This window comes from Bombyx mori, chromosome 3 (assembly GCF_030269925.1).
Source record: "Bombyx mori chromosome 3, ASM3026992v2".
NCBI lineage: Eukaryota > Metazoa > Arthropoda > Insecta > Lepidoptera > Bombycidae > Bombyx > Bombyx mori.
Window position 1 is genome coordinate 14,131,974 of NC_085109.1, and position 22,121 is coordinate 14,154,094.

The 22,121-nt window shown below is 37.3% G+C and overlaps 2 protein-coding genes across 3 annotated transcripts; both read right to left on the bottom strand.

Moving 5' to 3' along the window:
- Positions 1-2,608: 2,608 nt before the first annotated feature.
- On the bottom strand, positions 2,609-11,661 carry LOC101739406 (toll-like receptor 4). Its single transcript, XM_012691451.4, has 3 exons — positions 11,441-11,661; positions 8,151-8,403; positions 2,609-6,386 (listed from the first exon to the last, which is right to left on the bottom strand). The coding sequence occupies exons 2-3, from the start codon at positions 8,382-8,384 to the stop codon at positions 4,056-4,058; spliced, it is 2,565 nt and encodes an 854-aa protein (XP_012546905.2). The 5' UTR covers positions 8,385-8,403; positions 11,441-11,661; the 3' UTR covers positions 2,609-4,055.
- A 1,450-nt stretch (positions 11,662-13,111) lies between these two features.
- LOC101739266 (SET domain-containing protein SmydA-8) lies at positions 13,112-22,098 on the bottom strand. 2 transcript variants are annotated; one of them, XM_062677045.1, is made up of 11 exons: positions 21,711-22,098; positions 21,414-21,584; positions 19,753-19,998; positions 19,192-19,347; positions 18,144-18,398; positions 16,307-16,429; positions 15,541-15,728; positions 14,499-14,714; positions 14,043-14,230; positions 13,686-13,798; positions 13,112-13,299 (listed from the first exon to the last, which is right to left on the bottom strand). In XM_062677045.1, exons 3-11 carry the CDS (start codon positions 19,996-19,998, stop codon positions 13,144-13,146), a joined length of 1,641 nt encoding a protein of 546 aa, XP_062533029.1. In that variant the 5' UTR covers positions 21,414-21,584; positions 21,711-22,098; the 3' UTR covers positions 13,112-13,143. The 2 variants fall into 2 exon arrangements, with proteins under 2 accessions (XP_062533029.1, XP_037877619.1); XM_038021691.2 differs by lacking the exon at positions 21,711-22,098 and having other exon boundaries at positions 21,414-21,686.
- Positions 22,099-22,121: the final 23 nt, after the last annotated feature.

Consider the following 22,121-nt stretch of genomic DNA (forward strand, 5'->3'; position numbering starts at 1 on the left):
AAATGAAACAACTCTGAAACATGAGATGGAATTCTGCATTGTACTGTATATGGTTGACCCGCATTTCAACCCGGAATAGATGATTACGTCCCGGCAGGAATAGGCGAGATGTTGGTATCTATTCTCACAAGCCTACAATACCCCTTAGAACCGGATATTTCCGATTAGCGATTGCAGTACGTTGGCATTCTTCTCAAAGAGCGCTACTACTCATTATGATGTGAATTCCTTAGTCACCTCTTAAGACACATTCGGAAAGAGATGAGGTGGTACTGTTGTAAGCCACGCGGCTTGAATGAATGGAATAAGTGCAGCGGAGTGGATTTAAAGTTTTTAATGCGACTATTTTATGACTCATTTTTTATATGAGTTGAGTATCGTTAGGGCAGTTCTGATGCTATACCTACTACATATTTTGTATAGTATAATTGTAGTGCCTTAAGCACGCTCCCTAACATGCGTGAAGATGAATTTTACGCTATCATGCATATCATATTTAATATTAAGCAACCTCCGGCTGTCATGTGAGTAAGGCGTAGAGCGCCAATGGAACCCAGATGCTAGTTACACGGAGGGTGGTCTAGGCCATACTTGCTCCTTTCTGTCGTTAGTAAACCTGAGATGAAAGTAGGCGCTGTAAATCATCATGGTGTTCGTTGCGAAGCATTTTGACTTAAAACTCAATAGATTGACCATTTTATGTTCGTAATAATCTGAAGTTCAAATGTTCACGATTAACTTCCACGGTGAAGAAATAACATCGTGTAATAAAAATCAAACCCGCAATATGATAATTTGCGAAATTACTGGTTGTAGGACTTCTTGTGAGTTTGCAGGGGTAGGTACCAACATCCTGTCTATTTCTGCCGTGAAGCAGTAATGCGTTTCGGTTTGAAGGGTGGGGCAGCCGGGGTTTGAAATAATTATAGTAATACCGCCAACGTCACGCTTTCATTGATGCCATTGTAGGAAGTCGAACGACTATACGTTGATGCCATGTGCAATTATGTCATCTGATGGTATTTTGGATTCTTTGAGTCATTTTTTATAGTTTGGCTTTGCCGTTATTTATCTAATATTAAAGGATCTGGCACCTACTATCCTGCCCAGAAATGACGAATTTTGATTCGTTTTATAAGTTATTTTGATGAAATAGCTTATAAAACTATATGGATATTACAAACAAATAAAAGCAGGACTACAGTTCTCCTTATACCATAATTTTGAATGAAAATATGTATAAACTGAACTAATATGTATAATGTAACTTGCTGGTGTTAGGTGGCGGTGTGCTGTAGTCCTGGGCCTGCTTATATTCACGAGCGACGGTCAACACTGACGAAAAGGCAGTTCGTATGCGAATTTGAATTGAAATACAAAAAGACTAGAAATAATTTATTTATTACAAAATGAACATGTACTTTCTACACATTCGACAGTTTACTTTCACGAGGATATTGCGTCGGATCATAATAATACAGAGCTGTATTCAGGCCTAGGCTTATTCATACATTTTGAAACTTTCGCATTATTTAAATTCATAAATATTTAACTTATAATTACTAACTTTTTCTTCTTCTCAGTCGTACACTCCTGGCGGAGTGGTCGTGGATACGTATGCCTTAATGCTTGGTTGCAGCTTTTGAGATACTTCTCCATCTCTCTCTGTTTGTGGCGGTACGTGTACATTCAGTAAGGGAACACTTCGTAGATGACTTAATCAAACTTACTACCTTAAGCTACTTATAAATAACAATTAAATGCTGTTAGTAAGTACATCCCTTTCAAATACCTCGACCTTTTTGGGTATTTTGATTGTCAATCGGTGTTTTAGACAAATTAAAATCATAAATATAAAAAAAAAGTACAAAGCAAAGGAAATAAACAGTTTTGTTGAAATTCGGACACAACACCGTCTGCTAGGCCGGCCAGTTTATAAGACCTGTGATGATCGCGATGCTCAGTCGATAGCCTATTAATATTGGCAGTGGTGGTTGTATTAGAACAGCTCACCTGAGAGCACAATCTGATGTATGAAAATAAGGTTTTTTTTTTAATCACGTAGGCTATATTTTCGAGTTTCTGATTTCGTTACTGGAATCGATGCGATTAAGGAAAAACCGCTTCATGTTATTTACATAATCTTAACTGCGAAATAACCAGTTGGATTATCTTAATATCCTTATAATGAAAGCTACGAAAGCACAAGTCCGTCTACGGTGAAAGAGCAAACATTATATTTGTCATACTATGTAGTGTAGTGGCTCGGTTGTGTTTGCTGAAGTTGATGAAAAATTCGCAATTGCAAAATTACTTTTGGAAACAATGATGTTCCCCTTACACGTGTCGAGGAGATTGGGCAACCGGAGTGGTCATGTGGTTCTGGGGTTCGTCCGTGAACACCGACCCACACCTTACAGTGGATATCGCAAAAAGCAAAGTGATTCACAAAAAAAAGATGTGTGGTGTCGTGGGACACTGGATAGGAACGAAGTTCCTTATTATAAAAATATTATTTTTAAGTTCACTTCGAGGTATAAAGAGAATAATTATTCGGGTGTAAATTTTTTATTATGATTTTTTTATTGATGAAAATAAAAAAAGCAACTTTGCAAAGCTATCAACTTTATTTTATTCACAATGATTTATAAAAAATATATAATAAAAGTATGTTATTTTTTGTACCTTTTTACAAAGTTAAGTCGCACACTGTGCATCTATAGTAATATTATAAAGAGGAAATATTTGTTTGTTTGTTTGCATGAATGGACTCCTAAACTACTAAATCGATTTGAAAAATCCTTTCACTGTTTGGAACCTAAACTATTTCCGAGTGACATAGGCTATAATCTTTTTTGAAAAAATTTGGGATCCTTACTTAAACTCCAATAATGTAACCCAAGGTGTAAAAAAATTACCTAAAATATTCTTTACATCGCGTGCCCTGCGAAAACTATTCTTGATAGAGTAAAATAATGTACTACGTCTTTGTAGGACACATTATTATTTACAAAAAGTGTCGCGACAGCATATGTCTAACTAACTATTATAGCTATGCCGCAATAAGTGTTCTTTTATTTTTAAAAATAAAACAACGTCAAATATCGTTGAAATTTTTGATAAAGACCCGAGCGGAGCCGGAGCGGGCCGCTAGTTACTAATAAAAATCTTACGTTACGGACGTTTTTTCCCGGTTAGGGTACCCATCCGCATCGTTCCATAAGGAACTTCGTTCCAAAACAATATACACTAGCATTTTCTGAGTACTATATCCTACTGCTTCCAAAACATATCAGATACTTAAAAAAAATCGGCGCTCTGCATCAGTTACATATAGATTTTAGAGATTATATATACATATATAGCGTACGTTGTGAGACCACTTAAATACATACTACCTATTTCTGGTGCGAATCAATAATGCATTCTGGTTTCTGGAACAGCCGTTGTGACAACGTTGTTAAGAGTCTGATATTGATTGAAGATACGCATTAGCATTCAGGCCGTGTGTGCAGCTTGGCTACGGAGACGTCTCTCTTTCTTACTCGTTACAAGAAGACTTAATAAAACAACAATTTGTAAGAAGAAAACAAAATGTAATCATTATTCCAAGTTAATTGTAAAAAATAATATCGTCCAACATAATTCGAAGTTGACTGTATTAAAACTCGTTATTTAAGATGTCATGAAAGGCTATTAAAATGGTAAGATCGCACCGATTCCCGTTACTATTTGAAGTATGTTCTCAGAATATATGATAATCTCTTAAGGTCAAATCGAATGAGCGATATATTATTATTCCCTCATAAACCCATAACAATATTTATTTGCTAAAGTAGCCAAAAGTACAGCTCAGTTTTTTTCTTATTTATGTTTTAAGATCTGTAGCCGTTAACATTGTTATGACGGTCTGTATATTGTTATTTTGTTATTTGTGTTAATAATTTGTAAAACTTTTGATGGTGATTTTCTGTATGATCATAACAGGAATCAGCACTATCTGTGCCTTTGACTTCTTTTTCGAGAACGCTTCCAGTAAACACGAAAAATATAACTTATATCTTCCGTGTCAGTACATTTCTTAATTTCTTCCAAAACTCATCTTGATTATTTTCGTCCCACGTGTGATAAATTTTGGTTTTCAACAAGTATTTCAATGTTGTCGTCAGATATTTATTTTGTACATCGCCTATTCTAACTAAAACTAAAGGATCATAGGAGGTACCATCTTCTAAAAAAATTCGGTGGTACTCCGCCAATTGGGTCTCCCATCTGCACCATTGGGATTTAGCAAACCCATTACTTATAACTAAAATTACGTATTTACTTTCGTTCACACTTTTTAATACTGCTTCTGATATGAAAGATCCTATATCAAAATCTCGTTCGTAAACGCATAGCTTCAGGAATGGTGGTTCCAGTTCTAAATTGTTAATCATATGGACGACAAAATCTCTATCTTCACTGCAGTAAGATATAAAAGCATCATACTTGTAATCCTTTGTCTCTACATGCTTTCCAGACTTTCTCCTGAAATTCCGCCCTAAAGCCAGTTTAGCTAAAAACATCCAATAGCGAATGTACGTCTTAAATTTAAAGATAAAAACTATTATAAATAAGATCAGTGCTACAGCTACTAGCGATGGTGCAGTCCAAACTAAATACATTATGTTTGTCATTTTCTCTGTCATCAGGCATCGCAACGTTTTTATTGAAGATAAGTAATCAGCTACCCTCTTATCTTCCCAAATATCCGGACTGCTGCATTGGAATTTGGAACTCTGAATAAACTTTCTAAGAACCTCGCTACCGTTCGCTTGTAACCAACTATACATTTTATACATCGAACTGCAATCACATATAAAAATGTTATCCATTAACTCTATTTCTATTCTTGAATTACCATTATTTTCTAACAAATAACTTATGTCTTGTATCATACTCATTGAAAAATGTGATAGTTTGTTGTTCTTTAGATTCAGAGTGATCGGCTTAACGCCAGAGGCAAGGAACAATGGTTGCCACCACGAAACAAAGAGATTCTCGGATAGATCTAATACCTTTAGTAATTTTAACGGCTTCAACGTCTCTGCTGATATATAGTACAATTGGTTATTTCTAAGCACAAGATGGGTCAGGTTTGGCATCATCTCGAATATGTTATCATCATCATAAAATCTCTTTATTCCACAGTTTTCTAGAATCAAAATTTTTAAGTCATTTAATCCATCAAACATGGAACTTGTCAAATTCTCATTTTGTTCCAAGGGATTGTTGGCTAAATTTAACATTTCTAATCGTTTTAATGGCTTGAAACTTTTATCACCAATGTGATACAAGGTGCCGTTCTCCATACTCAGGATCTGTAGATTTTCCAAGCCACGAAACGTGTACTCGAAGATAGCTCTGATTCTATTAAAAGCTAAATTTAGTATTTTAAGTTCCTTGCTTTGGACAAAAGTGTTTCTATCAATCTCGTAATACATAGGATTCGTTGGACTACCTTTGTTATCAGATAAATCTAAAAAGAGGAGTTGATCTGAGAAGGGTGCCTTGTGTAATCCAGGTAAATTGTTTCCGCTTAGTAAAAGCAGTTTCAGGTTCGGAAATTTATGTGGATTGAATGCATTGGAACCAATCTGCATTGCCAAAACTTTCCTAAGATCCATCAATTCTATATTCTCCATTTTAGGGAACGAATCATCATCGATAAACTCAAATTGATTATGTGATAAAATTAATCTTCTCACACTGGTTTCAGCTATTATTTCCATCAAGTCGCGCGGTGGGTTTTTTCTGAACCCCATTCCTGATAGATCCAAATACATTAGATAAATTCTTTCGTCTTTCATTTTCAAAAGAAAATCTCCAATTAAAGTTGAGTTCAAGTCATTTTCGCCTATATGCAGTTCTCGTAGATTCTTCAATGGAAGAAAACTCTTCGGATGTATAAAATCCAATCTACACAGATTCAGATCAAGTTTCATAAGCGTTGTACCTTTCATTGGTACGAAAGCGTCTTCTGGTATAATTTCGAAGGCATTTTCTGAGATGTCAAGACCTCTGAGAGCCGGGAGAATACTAGGCTTGAAAGCTGGTGTAATGGCGAGTATATTAGTGAACCCATTGTTGACTAGTGTTAAATTGCGTAGATTCACTAGTCCGATAAATGTATGTTCATCAATAGAATGTAAGTGCGTGTTGTATGATATAGACAACTGTTGTAAACTCGTAAGGTTCTTAAACACTCCTGCCTCTATGTGTCTTAGTTGATGATTGGCTTCTATTTCCAGCACTTTTAAAAAGTATAATGAATCCAAGTGTCCTTTTCTTATATTCGTTATGACTGTTGTTCTGACTCTGAGAAATTCGCATTTCACTTTGATCTGGAAAGACAAAAATAAGTAAATTTATTATAATTTTTGCACTACTATAGACTTTATTTCTTTTGTCAATAAAGAATTCATGCTAATTTATCATAGGCTTATAACATTAATCAAAAGCAGATGATACTACCACATTGATACCAAAAAAGAAAGATACATTCCCTAATCATCCTACATGTTTTACCCATTACACATGTTTGTTTTTACACATTACAATTAAATTCATTGATATAATATTGAAAGCTGAAATAGGTATGGTCTAACCAGTGCAAACACGTCTATCCATTTTAATGTGGCGCTAATCCTAATCTTATTTAATATCAACTATGCAACGGCTTAAGCCGAACTCGCGTAAGATTATTTGGAATCATTTTCGCTCAAAATTTTCGCGATAAGGATATGATATAAATTTCGTTGACTTTCTATGTTATCCGAGGTTTTCCTTTTATGTGCACAGAGATTTGTCGAGTTTCTCTTAACTGATTGTAGTACGTTTTATCAAAATATAGATAAAGTGACGTGAAATAGACTTGTTATTGTAAAGATTTGTTTAAACAATAATTAGGTGAGAGCGCTTGTCATTCAAATTTATATTCGTTTCATTTATCTAATGCCTTTGCATTAGATAAATGAAACGAATATAAATTTGGAACAGAGGAAATGTTTTAAGGTGCTGCTCTGTTTAATCAATGATTTAAATTCAACTCATTCTCTGATATCTTCTGACAAATATGATTTCATTTATAAGCTGTTTTGAATTGCTTTTAGTATCTATTTTACTCGTCACCTGCCCGTTAGTTATAAGATCGCAATTAGCACGCACAATTGGCGTTTCTTACGATGCTAATGACGTATGCTCTTGTCAAGTAAGGCCCTAAGTTTGCCTGCCTCCGAGAGGGCTGGTGGTCGTGGCGCCGACGACCGCCAGTCCGGCATCCCGAGGGGGAGGGTGATGGGAGAGATGTGCTCCGCACTAAACACTTCACTTTCCCCCCTTTGCCTTTTCATGAGTTCTGTCTCATGTAGGTTTGGACGTTGGTTGTTGAGCGACAGGAGGTTTTAGTCGGTTCGACTCCGACATGCTCCGCCCGCCGTCCCCAGTGGAGGGCGGAAGACCGGCGAAAAACAGCACTTTGGGGCAGCCGTTATAACTATACTGAGACCTTAGAAATTATATCTCAAGGTGGGTGGCGCATTTACGTAATACATGTCTATGGGCTCCAGTAACCACTTAACACCAGGTGGGTTGTGAGCTTGTCCACCTATCTAAGCAATAAATATAAAAATAGTCGCAAGGGTCAATCACTCCGCAGCCTCACCCTGAGTTACCGCCTGCATGATCAGGATATCCCTACGCCAGGTAAGTATGATTTAGCCAGAGAAATACGAGAACGTCTATCAACTGTGTAACATCTCGTCACCGCGATTCAGGAATTGTTGAATTTACGTGCAGCGACATATGTTGATAACAAACTAAATAGAAATAAAAGTATCTCAGGGCGCTCCGAAAGCCACGACAGCGTGCACGGACGTTAAAAACACACTGAACTAGTCGAGGACGCGAGACCGTGTGGAGCGCTTCGTGATTTGTCGGCGCCGCTCGGAGCCGCTTCGACAAGCCAATCGCGGCACACTTATTTTTTCGTTTCGTTTCATTTCGTCTCATCGAGTTTGAAATCACAACGATTCTAAAGAAGTTTCACTTAAAAAAAAGTACAATTAGTTTTATAATAAGTAAAAGTAAGACAATTTTGTTTTAATAACCTTAGGGAACATTCGGCACTCGTAATTCCCGAAGCAGACCACGACCCCATTCTGTTTGCTGGCCCGGCAGATGCAGCCCGAATAGTCGTCCTGGCCTAGTTCCACGGGCAGGTCATCACTCTTCTCTTGCGGGTACAGAATCGTGTGGGACAATTCTTTGTAAACTTCGATCAGGTCGCCGCGACTGATGTGGACGTTGTAAAGCAGCAGCCAAAGACAATGTACTAGGAGCATATCCTAGTTTGAGACGGGTCTGGAATGGGTATATTCACGATAAGTCATAGTGTTGTTCTTTTTTTTTTATTGCTTAGATGGGTGGACGAACTCACAGCCCACCTGGTGTTAAGTAGTAACTGAAGTCCATAGACATCTACAACGTAAATGCGTCACCCAACTTGAAATATAAGTTCTAAGGTCTCAGTATAGTTGCAACGGCTGCACCACCCTTCAAACCGAAACGTATTACTGCTTCACGGTAGAAATAGACAGGGTGGTGGTACCTACCCGTGCGGACCCACAAGAGGTCCTACCACCAGTAAAAAAGGTTCTGCTAGGATTAGTTTTGCTGATATTAAAGTCGTCGGTCAATCCTACAGCAGGTAGTATTCATTAGTGGTAGGCCGTATTGTGGTTTTTTTATTGCTTAGATTGGTGGACGAGTTCACGGTTCACCTGGTGTTAAGCAGTTACCGGAGCCCATTGTCATCTACAACGTAAATGCCATCACCCACCTTGAGACATGAGTTTTAAGGTCTCATTTTTAAGAGTACAACAGTTTTGTAGAATGAGACAGAGATGATCCAATGCAATTTAGAGTAGGTACAACCTCTGTCTTATTACACCGATGATCAAACAATATCACGCTTCGTTCCCTTAGAAAGAAACACTTGAAATTACTTATTCTTATGCAGTTGTAATTTCGACTTTAACTCAAGGTCATTCATATAATAGAGTTATTTTGATTGACGTGTATTAGGAAATTATCTCGTGGCTTATCTGTTGCTATTACCGGACCTCAGAGGCGTACAGTATGAGATGTGCAATAAAATAACATGTTCCTAAAGAAAAGCACACTTTACTCTCCATCTCACTACATCTTCGGATGCGGCATGTCTACGATTTGGATGTTTTAAAACAAAACAAATTTATACAATAATGGTGTAATTTCTAATATTCTACTGCTTAAGTTGAAATAAGTTTACAGTATCTATATATTAATACGTGAAGCAAAAACTTTGGTTGGACCCCTTTTTATGAAAATTGCGCGGACGGAGGAGTATGACATTTCCCACACTTATAGGGAATATAATAGAAGGGAGTGCAGAATGTTCATTTTTTTTAAAATTATGCGTAAAAAATACATTAAATTAAAAAAAAAAGCATCACACACTACCATGTATTTGACACATACACACACATGCATACTATTTGTTTATTGTGAAACTTTTCTTATTGCTTATAGTATGTGGTCAAATCGAGAATAAATTAAATATTGTTTGTTTTTATTAATATTTCTCTAAAGTGTAGTCTTAGCGAAATTTGTGATTATAGAAACATAATAAATAGTCTTTGACAGTAGAATCATAATAGTGTACAAAATTATAGTTTCAATTAATTATAGTCGAATCTAATAAATAATAATCTAATCTACCATCTGTAATTCGTCAAAATCTAAGAAAATTGATAAGATGCTGTCATATTCTATTTACATTTGAGGGTCGACTGTAACGTACACAGTACGTAACGTTGTTAAAGTTGTAAAGGAAATTAGCTTGTATTTATTTTAATTAAGAAGCTGTTTCGTTTATAAGTTCATATTTCACGAAGCCGCCCTCTCGTAGCCAGCTTGCCTCGGGTCAGACAGCTTCTAGGAGCGAAGGTGTATACATCGCGCGTCGTTTGATTTTCAATTGTCTTACATTGCGGGGTTTTCAAGAACATAAACAGTACAGTTATAGATTTATACATTAATTATTAATCATATTAATTATTAATATTATATAATTAATTATCACATAGATTATAGATTTATATAGGGTACTTTCAGATTATGTTTTCTGAGATGTGTAGGTACATTCTATAAAACCGATTCTTGTGACATTCTGATCGTCTTGGTGTTTTAAATTTTTTATTTAATGTTTCTTCAGACGGAATAGAGTAATACATGTTGCCATTTAAATCGTTAATTATTTGTGATAGCACCCAAAGGAAAATACAATGACAATCTGCTTGAGTTTTTCGAAAAAGTCCTTAAAGTCTCAGTCATTTACGTCTATTCTATGTTATGAAATTGTTCGCAAGATTTCGCTAATTTAAATATATTAAACAACCAAGTCGTCTCATGTCATTAACATTACACGCTACTATGAAAATATTATGATGTCATACATATACCTTCTTTTTATTGCTTAGGTGGATGACAGAGGTATATTGATTGTTATTATATCGCATAGCGGGTGGTACGGGTGAGGGGTGGAGTTTACTGCATATCTGGTGCATACTGAAATGATTACTGAAGCCCATTTTTTCCCCTACCTATTCGTTGGCAGCCTAGGGGGGCTATTCCAGCTACGTTCGGAGCTCACGAGTTCAACCTGAGAGAATTTGCTAACACTACCCCTAGCAAGAGCAGTGCTTCGCAAAATCTACCACGGGATCGGAATAGTGACCCACTGAGAAGATCCAGCGAGAAACTCAGTAGGCTGAAGCCCATAGTTATAGTACGTAATATCTATATGCAGCCATCCACGTAGGTATATAGTAATTATGATAATTATAATTTCTGCGGGTTTCGTTTTTATTACACGATTTATTTTTTATTGCTTAGATGCATGTGTGAGTTTATAACGCACCTGGTATTAAATGTTTACCGGAGTCCATAAACATCAGAAACATAATGGCGCCACCCACCTTGAGATAAGAGCTCTCAGTTTTTACAGTACAACAATCGCCCTGTATTTTTAAAACCGAAACGCATTATTGCTCCACGACAGAAACAAGCAGGGCGATGGTTCCTACCCATGCGGGCTCTCTTTATCGTGCAAGTAATTCGTGAACATCATATAAGTATCTATTTCCTTATAAAAATCGGTGCTTGCTTACAGGGTTAGACCACCAGGTGTCTTATCTTTTAAGCCACTACGTCTTTGTTACCTACATATATACAATTAAGATAATAAATGAATAAAAACAATTTCTAGACTTTTTGAAACTTATATCCATTTTATAGTTTGTTAAAGTGTTGAATAATCTATACAGCTTAGCGCGAACTTCGATTTATAACAACTTACCTTTGTTCAATTATTGAAGGTGAAATCCTTTTTTAAAGATTAATATAGAATCTTCGTAAAACTCAAATCCATTTTCTGATATCTCACTATTTCTCACCTAACGTTATTTCTAAATTTGCTTAACACATTGATTTGTTTCAAATAATCCACTATATTTTTGCACGCCTGCTCATCTAACCAGAAGGCTGTGTCGACTGTAATTTGCCTTTCGTCTTGACGCGTCATTGGACTGTATTATTTGCAAGTGATAACTGTTTGTGATAACATGAAATCACAATGCCGTTCTAATTGGCAGCTCGAAGCTCTTAGATATTTGGTATAGGGTTTGGTTGAATGTTCTTTAGTGTTTTACTAGCTTATGACAGAGAAAAATATAATGCGTGTAAGTTTGCCACAAGGAAGCCAACGAACTGGTGAAGTTTTTTTTATTGCTTAGATGGGTGGACGACTTCACAGCCCACTTGGTATTAGGTAGTTACTGGAGCCCATAGACATCTACAACGTAAATGCGCCACCCACCTTGAGATATAAGTTCTAAGGTCTCAGTATAGTTACAACAGCTGCCCCACCCTTCAAACCGAAACGCATTACTGCTTCACGGCAGAAATAGTCAGGGTGGTGGTACCTACCCGTGCGAACTCACAAGAGGTCCTACCACTAGTAAAAAATGTTTCGTGTCCCCCATTTCCAGTGCAGGTTAGTTTGAGAATACAAGCGTAGGAATTGCTGAGTAAAATTTTGTGTAAATAATCTCGCCACTGTCAGAATAATTGGGAAGTTGCAGCTGAAGGTGAAGGAGGCCAGGATCGCAAACATCGCATACATCGTCTTCGGGTTAACGGCCAGGTTACTTTCATTAACACTTTGAATGCCTTGTAGGTCACCGGTGCCCTACACGGCGCACTGAAGTGATTATGTTGATTTCTATTACTAAGGCACCGACATATTTAGTAGACTGGGAAAGACGACCGGCCCTCTTCTGTATGGAGTCAAACGAAAGTAGCTGGTACCTGCCCAATTTCGGTACATCCCGTACATCGTCACCGTAGTGCGGCGTTGCTCGTTGTCTCAAGCTTCCACGGTGCAGAGACGTGACTTGTCTCACAGTCTCCAGACGTAATATATCCGAGCCATTATCTGACGGATCATAATAGTTTTGGTCAACAAGTTCAGAAACGTAATCGGAATTAAACTTCTGATAATAACCTTCAATGAAAGGTCCTTCGTTATAAAGGATCAGGGATTGGTTTTCATAATGTATGAATAATGAGTTGTATAGTACTTAATGAAATTATGAAATCAACAAAAAAAATTATGACAGAATTACTATAACAGTGTAAATAATCGAGTGGACGTTTGTATGAATTCGGCGATAGTCGCTGTGAAGAATAGCAGGATTTTAATAAGCTTAAACTAAGAAGGTAGGATTCCTTGTGAGTCCGCACGGGTAAGTACCACCACCCTGCTTATTTCTGCCGTGAAGCAGTAATGCGTTTCGGTTTGAAGGATGGGGCAGCCGTTGTAACTATACCGAGACCTTAGAACTTATATCTCAAGGTGGGTGGCGCATTTACATTGTAGATGTCTGTGGGCTCCAGTAACCCCTTAACACCAGGTGGGCTGTGAGCTCGTCCACCCAATAAAGCAATAAAATAAAATAAAAAACACGAGTTGCGTGTCCAATCTCTACATATTTATTAAGTCTACAACGGTGAAGGCAGAGCTGCCGACAGGTTCCTGATGAGTTCGTCCATCTGCACCAAGTTGACCTTGGCCTGACGGGATAGTCGACCTTCTGGAAGCTCTGGAGGTTCGTGGCGAAGAAGTCTTGCGGACTCAGTCAAGATCTTTTTGGATTCCTGCCAATAATAGTGCTGAAAGTTACTTGAAACCTCATCGAGTATCCAAAAAAGTTCAGATTAATTCTGTGAAATTTTATCGAACGGAAACATATTTTAATTTTTTGTCTATAGCCTAGAAGATTAGATTACTAATGGTAGGACCTCTAGTGAGTCCGCACGGGTAGGTATCACCACCCTGCCTATTTTTGCCGTGAAGCAGTAATGCGTTTCGGTTTAAAGGGGGGGCAGCCGTTGTAACTATACTGAGACCTCAGAATTTATCTCAAGGTGGGTGGCGTATTTACATTGTAGATGTCTATGGGCTCCAGTAACCACTTAACATCAGGTGGGTTGTGAGCTCGGCCACCCATTTAAGCAATAAAAAAAAAGATAACCTTACTTACAGTAACATAGCCCAGCATGACCATAGGACCTTCAGTTAGAGATTTCCTACGACCTGTCTCGGCTACCGCAGCGTGGAGCTCAAATAACAACGAACCACGCAGCCGGGTTTCCGCTGTGAAAAAACAATCGTTACAAAAGGGTTTGTTTTATGGTGACGTCAAGAACTCTTTTACCAAGTGTTGTGATCGGACTAAATGGCAGGCAATCAAATAAAATGAGCTTCTCTTCTGTGTTTCTGCGGAATATTCTTTACGAAGCATTTTATTAACCGAAGACATTGGTTGAATTGTACATGTAGTTTGAAAAAGACAAGAATACATGCTTGGTGTACCATTTATTGTTTGCTATTTCCTTACCCGGAGCTAAAGTTTCCAATAAATCTGCGATCTTTCTGCAGAGCTGGGTTTTGAGCAGCAGCCTATCATCAGTGACAGCTGCCAGGCCTACGTCTTCTTCCTGGCCGATCATCTGAGCGAGGGCGAGGCTCACATCGGTCATGTAATAGTGAGACGGGTGCAGATAGCCGCTGCAGTGGTTGACAAATCTGTAAATACGTACCAGAATTTACTGGCGGTAGGACCTCTTGTGAGTTCGCACGGGTGGGTACCACCACCCCGCCTATTTCTGCCGTGAAGCAGTAATGCGTTTCGGCTTGAAGGTTGGAACTTATATCTCAGGGTGGGTGGCGCATTTACGTTGTAGATATCTATCAGCTCCAGTAACTACTTAACATCAGGTGGGCTGTGAGCTCGTCCAACCATCTAAGCAATAAATAAATAAATAAAACATATTTTTTCTGCCAATATCCTTACCTTTCGCAAGCATCAGCTTCACCCTTTGGCATAACGCTCAGTTCTCGTCCAATATCCTGCAGGAGTTGTTGTATAATGGCATCCGATACGGCGTCCTTGCAGCTATTACAAATCCAGAACTTTCTGTCTAAGTTACGAGTTTCAGGATCAGGTTTCTTCGTCTTGTGCAAGAGCGGTACGATGAAAGTTTCCGGTAGAAGATAGCCTTTGCAGTCCCTGATTTGGAGATTAAAGGTTTTAATTGAGTTTAAGCTACCACAAAAAAAAATGAAATGAAATGAAAGATTTATGGCGTTTAAGTACGCCCTTTTTTATGATGCGTAAGCCGGAACGCACGAGAGGTGGGAAAAAGAAGATAGTCTGTGAAACGGGACCTTTTTACCGCTCAAAATTTAAAACGTAAAATAAAATATAATGTGTATAATAATTAATATAATAGAATAACTTTGAATTGTTTATGTCGCTACAACAATAAAATTCCTATTGTTTCAACTGTGGTGTTAATCGGTAGGCAGCGGCTTGGCTCTGCCCCTGGCATTGCTGAAGTCCATGGCCGACGGTAACCACTCACCATCAGGGCCGTATGCTCGTCTGCCTACAAGGGCAATAAAAAAAAAAAAACATTTGCATAAAACACGATTTTACGGCGAAATAAAGAAGGGACTCTGTATGGGTTCCCTCAGATTCATTAACCTTTATATCTGATTTAAAAAAGGGGTACCAATTATTTCACTTATTCATATATTGCCTGATAATTTTTTACTATCAAAACGAGTACAAAAAACTTGGAAACATCAAAAGACGATACCGCTTGAATAAATTATTGCGATTGAATATAATTTGACATTCACTGAATGTTAATAAACATGTTACCCGACCAGAGCATAGCCCATAAAGGGTTTCCACTTATAAGGGTGCAGCACCCTTATAGTCAAATCAGGATTTCATAATATTTCTTTGAAGTTGGGTTTAAGATTGTAAAAACCCTTTGTTCTGAAGATTTCACTGTTTCTCTTGTTATATGTTTTAGCTGCAGACTTACTTCTTTTTACATTTGACAGCACTGTACATTGTCGCGAGTTCGGTGACGTCAGAGCATCTCTCACAGTTGCATTCGAAGAACTTGGAGTCGGCAAGGTGGTGGCGCCGCGCTTCCGTGCCCCACAAGGGGTCTGTGTAGCAGACTGTTACATGCTCGCCAGTCTTGATACTGTCTCCAGCACACAGGATCTGAGCATGTGCCACGACAAATTAGTGTGTGATTAAGAGCTCTTTCACTATAAGATCTATTTGCTACTCCTACACTATTAGCTATGGCTATTTTTTTTATTGTTTGAAGGGTGGACGACCCTCGGTCCACCTGATGTTAAGTGGTTACCGGCGCCCATAGACATCTACAACATAAGTGCCGCCGCCCACCTTGAGATATGAGTTCTAAGGTGGCAGTATTGTTACAACTGCTGCCCCACCCTTCAAACCGAAATGCATTACTGCTTCACGGCAGTAATAGGCAGGGCGGTGGTACCTACCCGTGCGGACTCACAAGACGTCCTACCACCAGTAATGACGCAAATTATAGTTTTGCGGGTTTTGATTTTTATTACACGATGTTATCCCTTCACCGTGGAAATCATTCGTGAACATTTGTTAAGTACGTATTTCATTACAAAAATTGGTATTCGTCAGCGTGATTCGAACACCGTTGCATCGCTACATACGAGTGCACCGGACGTCTTATCCTTTAGGCCACGACGACTTCAAGACAAGATATGTAGTAGTAACAATTGATATTAGTTTTGTAAACTTACAATTTCTCCGGCAGACGTAAAACTTTTGTTACAGTTGGCGCGACAGTTGTGTTCGACCATGGAGATGCGGTCGTATACTGCCAGATACTCCGGCTCCATTAAAGGTACTTCATGCCCGTTGATCTGGTAAGACCACGGAATAGATAAATAAGGTTGGAAAGGCCTTTGCTCTAATTTTGTATTAGAACCAGTGTCGCCGCTTCATCCCCACTATTTTAATTTCTACACATACACACGTTGTGATTACAAGTATTTCGCACACAACAAAAACACCCACACATAAATCTCAGGACAGATATTAGTTCGCAAACTAGCACAAAACACCCGTAGGCATACACACTCACACACGCAAAAAGGCAATAAAAATGTTCATACACGCTAGTGCTTGATAAAATCGATATTCTTTATCGATAAATTATCTGATGAATGAATGGAGAAAATGAAACATGAAATAAATATTGAAAAAAAAAAACTGTTTTACTTTTATTAATTACAAACTGTCACTGTCGCTGGAATAAAACGTATTTGTTAAGCAGTTGGAGCTTGCTATTAATTGCGAATGAATTTTTCAAAACTAAGTGTATTCTGATTTTTTTTATGGTAAAATCATTTTCAGTAAAATGTTTAGAGCAAATAGTACTCGTCTTTGTCTCCAGTTTCCTCTACCTGTCACGTCAATCAATTGTTCCCTGGCGTTAGGTTCTTTAGGAAACCTAAATTTTTTAATTTACTGCTTAAGTCAAATAGCATTTTACTTAGATTTTAATACGTCTTAGACAATATAGTAAAATACCCGTAATTGAGAGGTCTACATGTCCCTTTATATTATACCTTCACTTTAATTCAATGATAATAATTCAATAATAATAATACATATTTATTTTACTCAAAATACGTCTCACTAAGAATATACTAGGTATCATTAATTAAATATAAAATAATGCAAAAATTATCCATGTCAAATGTAAATATAGTCGAGAATTCTGTCGATGATTTTATTTCACCACATAGTCACCTCACTATCGACAAACTAGCGCCGTGCACCACGGCCAATCAGGGCAAAGGCCGAAATTTCAAAGATTGAAGTGTAGAGAACGCAATGCATGTAGTACATTGGAAGCTGACTTGGTCATTGCGTTCATTGGGCGAGTACATATCGCGCAATGTATGCTATTTATAACTTGCTGCAATAATATTGTTAATGTTTGGAATTTCATAATGCTCAGTATATTTTTATGTTTTAGACAAATAATATTGTAATTAAATGGTAATTTCGTCTTACCTATCGAAAGATATACCTCCTCGCTCTATACTTGAGGTCTGATTTTTTGTTTTACAAGTTATAATTGCACAACACGGCATTATAAAGCGGAAATCTGTTCGCCAAAGTAGTCCGAAGCGCACTAAACGCGGTGAATGAAAGAATCGGCCGAGTTATGTTTGTACAATCATAACAGTGGCACGCTTGCCCCGCCTACATTACCATTCCAACCTTATTTATCTATTCCGTGGGTAAGACATTTAAATGTTATTGCAGGCTTAAGACGCTTAAAGAGTAATTCGGGTTTTGCGAGGAATGTTTTTTTCGTTAAATTTAGATTTTAGTTTTGAATACCGTCAATTACCAGAAATATTTCTCGATTTGCAAATAAATTTAATAAATGTACGAATTTGGGCTAATTCTATTATGAGCCAATGACAACCATGTTACAGTAAAGTTAAAATGAAGAGCCTCGGTCAGGGCTCGTGATTGACATTGTTATTAGAATAGAATCAGCACCCCATTTTAGGCTGAATTGACAGTTCACATCAGTATCGTAGAAAAAGAAGTACTCACCTGCAAAATCCCACAGCATTTCATTATTTCTTCCTCGTTGAAGACGCCGTCAAGTTTGAAGAACATCCATATGAAATCGCAGATCATCTTTTTATCGTTATTCCACTTGTCTGTGCCCCTCCTGTCCTCGTCGTGAGACTGTAACGCTTGGAGCTTCTTCCACAACGGCTCATTGTGGTCCCGCTGGTACAAGCATCGGAGGACGGTGATGCATTGATAGTTCGGATGTGGCGAACCAAATGTTGTTATGTTGACCTGTTACAAGGAATATGAATGTTTTAGAACTCGCAGCGGTTACCGAGGGCTAATGTGATTATTATTGTGGTGACCTTACCCATATTGGCCCTTCCAATCTGCGACACCACCCCTATTTGTTTGCTTTATAACCGAAATCAGTAAATAAAACTAAGGATCTGCGAGGAAAGGTTACGTACTACATTAAGAAATTATTATACTACTACAAACAGTTGATAGGGAACAGGTGCTAGTAAATTGATAAGGCATTTAGACCTTTCCGGTCATCGTTCTCGCCGAACCTGTCGCTTGCGACGAAGGGCTCGGCGAGTAAATGAATCCACAGACACAGCCCACTGAGTTTTTCGCCGGATCTTCTCAGTGGGTCGCGTTTCAGATCCGGTGCTAGATTCGGCGAAGCACGGTTCTTGCTTGGGGTAGTGTTAGCAAATTCTCTCATGTTGAGCCCGTGAGCTCACCTACCCTTCCGAACGTAGCTGGAATAGCCCCTAGACTGCCAACGAATAGGTAGGGGTTCGTGTTAGCAACAACGTCAGGTTTGTGCCTGAGCTTACCTACTGGTTCGGTGAATATGGAATAACCCCTCGAGGTTACTAGTATAGGTAGGAAAAAAAGAAAAAAAGCAGAGCTTTGTGGTATTATTCTTGTAGACAGACGAGCCCACCTGCTGGTGAGTGGTCATCGTCGCTCATGGACGTCAGCAATGATAGGAGCACAGCCAAGTCGTTGCCTAACTTTGACTACATATAACCAGCTCCTCTGACCTAAAGCTATGATTTTGCACCGATCCTACCTTTTCTCCTCTTTTTTCCGTATAATGACATTCAGGTTCGTGTTCTGGTTTCTCAGTGCACAGCTCAGAACAGAACGGCCAACCACACTTGCTACATTTCACAGTCTTTCCTTCTTCCAGCAATTTGTAGCAGCCGAGACATACTGGTGGAGTCACCTGGAATTGTAATGTTTTTTAGGGTTGCTGGCCGGTGCAGTTCACGGTTCGTATGACGCTAAATGGGTACTGATTGACAGTTTAAGGTGCTACAACGTCTGCCACCCCCCCAACCTTGTGGATGAACATCAAAGTGAAGCTAACAATACATTAATAGTTGCCTAGCTAATTAGCTAATTGACATATATATTTAACACTTAGAGTATGTACAAAAAATGAAATTATTTGTGTTTTCTTGCAAAGTGAATTATTTTTAGAGTTAGTCTTTTAATTAATTGACTGTGGTTAAAATGTTTTAAGCATATCTTATAGATCTTCAAGATTTATTTAAATATATAACTTATAGATAGATATTTAAAGATTTAGATACTATAATTATTAAAGGCGAAGAAGAAATGAATTTACCTGCGCAGGTCCCGATATCAATGGTTTCTCCTTCAAGATAATATCACCAGATTTTATTTCTCGCGTGGCCTCGAGAAACCTCCCGAATTGCGAGTCTTCTTTCACTCGTACTGGGGAGCACTGGTATTTGTGCTGCTTCCAATCTTGTTTCTGATGTTCTTTAGAACAGTAGTAGACGTACTGACATCCTGAACATTTTTGGGGCGCAGGCGATAGACAAACTGCACAAGAACCCTGTTCTACCATCTGCGTTAAAAATTTTATGTTTAAATGGAGAAATATTAGTTGCAGGTCACTTGAAGCCGGAGTTTTCGAAACTAGGGAAGCCCCTTCTTACAATACTTGAGATAGTTCTGAACATTTTTAATATAACAGAATAGACGACAAATAAACCATAACGATTTAATACGTATTTGTTAGCCTGCATAACAATAAAGGGAGGGACATGGAGTTGCCGAAATTACTCCCAAACATCAATGATTAGATAAAGAATATTTTTCAAATATTATTGTAATTTTTTTAACAATACGAATGATAAAAAACTAAAATGGGTGAACTAAAAAAAAACACCAAAAAACAAAACATGAATACTGGGATAATAACTTAAGGTCATCATGCTCCCTATGCAGCATGATAATAGAATATCCAATATTTTAAGGACTTCCAAAGTTTCCTCACTCAAGTTTTACATAAGATCAAACTCTCAATTATATTGTATTACATGTATCGTCTTCTCGTATTAAAACTTTATAATCTCAAAACTTACTAATATTACAGGAGTGTTTTAAAGGTTTAATTTGTGATATTTTTAATATTAATTATCTTTGCAACATTTATTTTTTATTTTTTACCAGTTACATTTTCTGCCTTTAAAGTAAGCTAAAATGATGTTTAAATTTTGTTAATAGTAGTGTCAAAACATAGGTAAACTAAAAAAAAAACTAAAACTAAGCTACGCTCTTTTGACAGTATTTATGAGAGAAATACTGGTGATACTAAATGATTCTGCATATTAACTCAATTTTGAATATTTTTGGAAATTGTACACATTTAATGCGAAAAGACGATATATCATCCTTCAAACTATGTACCCATAATGTATCGTGAACAGTTTCAGGAAAGAAATACTTAACATCTACCCAGTCTCACAATACGGCCGACCACCAGTAACTATGTACCTGCAACTACTCATCTACGTTTTTGCATTTAACCTATCAGTAGTATAATTCAATTAGGTATTTAGATAGAACTTATGCATGTTAAGTACAATTATATTAATTGAAACAAAGAAATCGATTTGCTCGCCAAAAGCCATAATCACAATCTGCTGCTACAGATCATTGAACTTTAGTAATGATGAATTTAGTATTTTATAAATAAAATACAAAGGTTTAACATTAAATACAAATTATGAAACAGAAAAATACTCCTGTCAAAAAATCATAGCAAACATTTCATTAAATAAATCCTAGTATTATATTAAATTTAGTTTTACGGAATTTAATCCAATCGATTTACTAAAAATATGTTGGAGTATCTTTAAAAAAACATAGTCCTGTTACAAAATTATTAATTAATAACTAATTATTTAATAACTATTGTGTTTAAAAATGACAGATGATACCTACATATTTTCGACAAATGAAGAGTAATTCACTTACCTTTTGTTATTTTTCAATCCAAATTTCGACTGAATTATCTTATTGATACATTTACTCATATATAAGTAAAGTAAATAACTTATAAGATTATTATTCTGAATAAAAACTCTCTCGAGAAGCGCGCGATTGAACCGCGTGCTCGATCGCTTTGGTGTAAAAATAAACCGGCCGCTGAAACATTAGACGCTTTCATTAAATCACAGTGTAAAGAAGCATTGTTAAGATAAATCGTGAAATTAGTTCCAAAAGAACAATTCTGAAAAACGATCAACAATTTTAATAAGATTTGTTTTTTACCGAAAATAGTTGATTAAAATTTTCTTTGCAACTCGTGGACATGGCTAAAATTTATTTTACGGTTTTATCTCGCGTTTTCATTGCCATTACATTGTTTCTAACGTTTCGAATACTTTTAGTTTTTGAAAGTCACTTAAGACTCCGATAACTAGGGTCATCGCAATATAATGACTGAGCTTAAGCCGTGAAAGTAGTTTTAATTAATTGAATAGAGAAAATGAAGACAACGTTTTTTCTTATTTAATTTTCGAATCATTAAATAAAGTTTTCACGTCGACTTAAAACTTGAACCAATACGTAAGTAGGTATCTGAGAGAAGCGTCGGAACGCTACTTTGAAAAAGCAGCGCGGCACGATAACCCTCTTATCGTGACCACCGCTAACTACTTACATATCCGATTCAAGCGACGC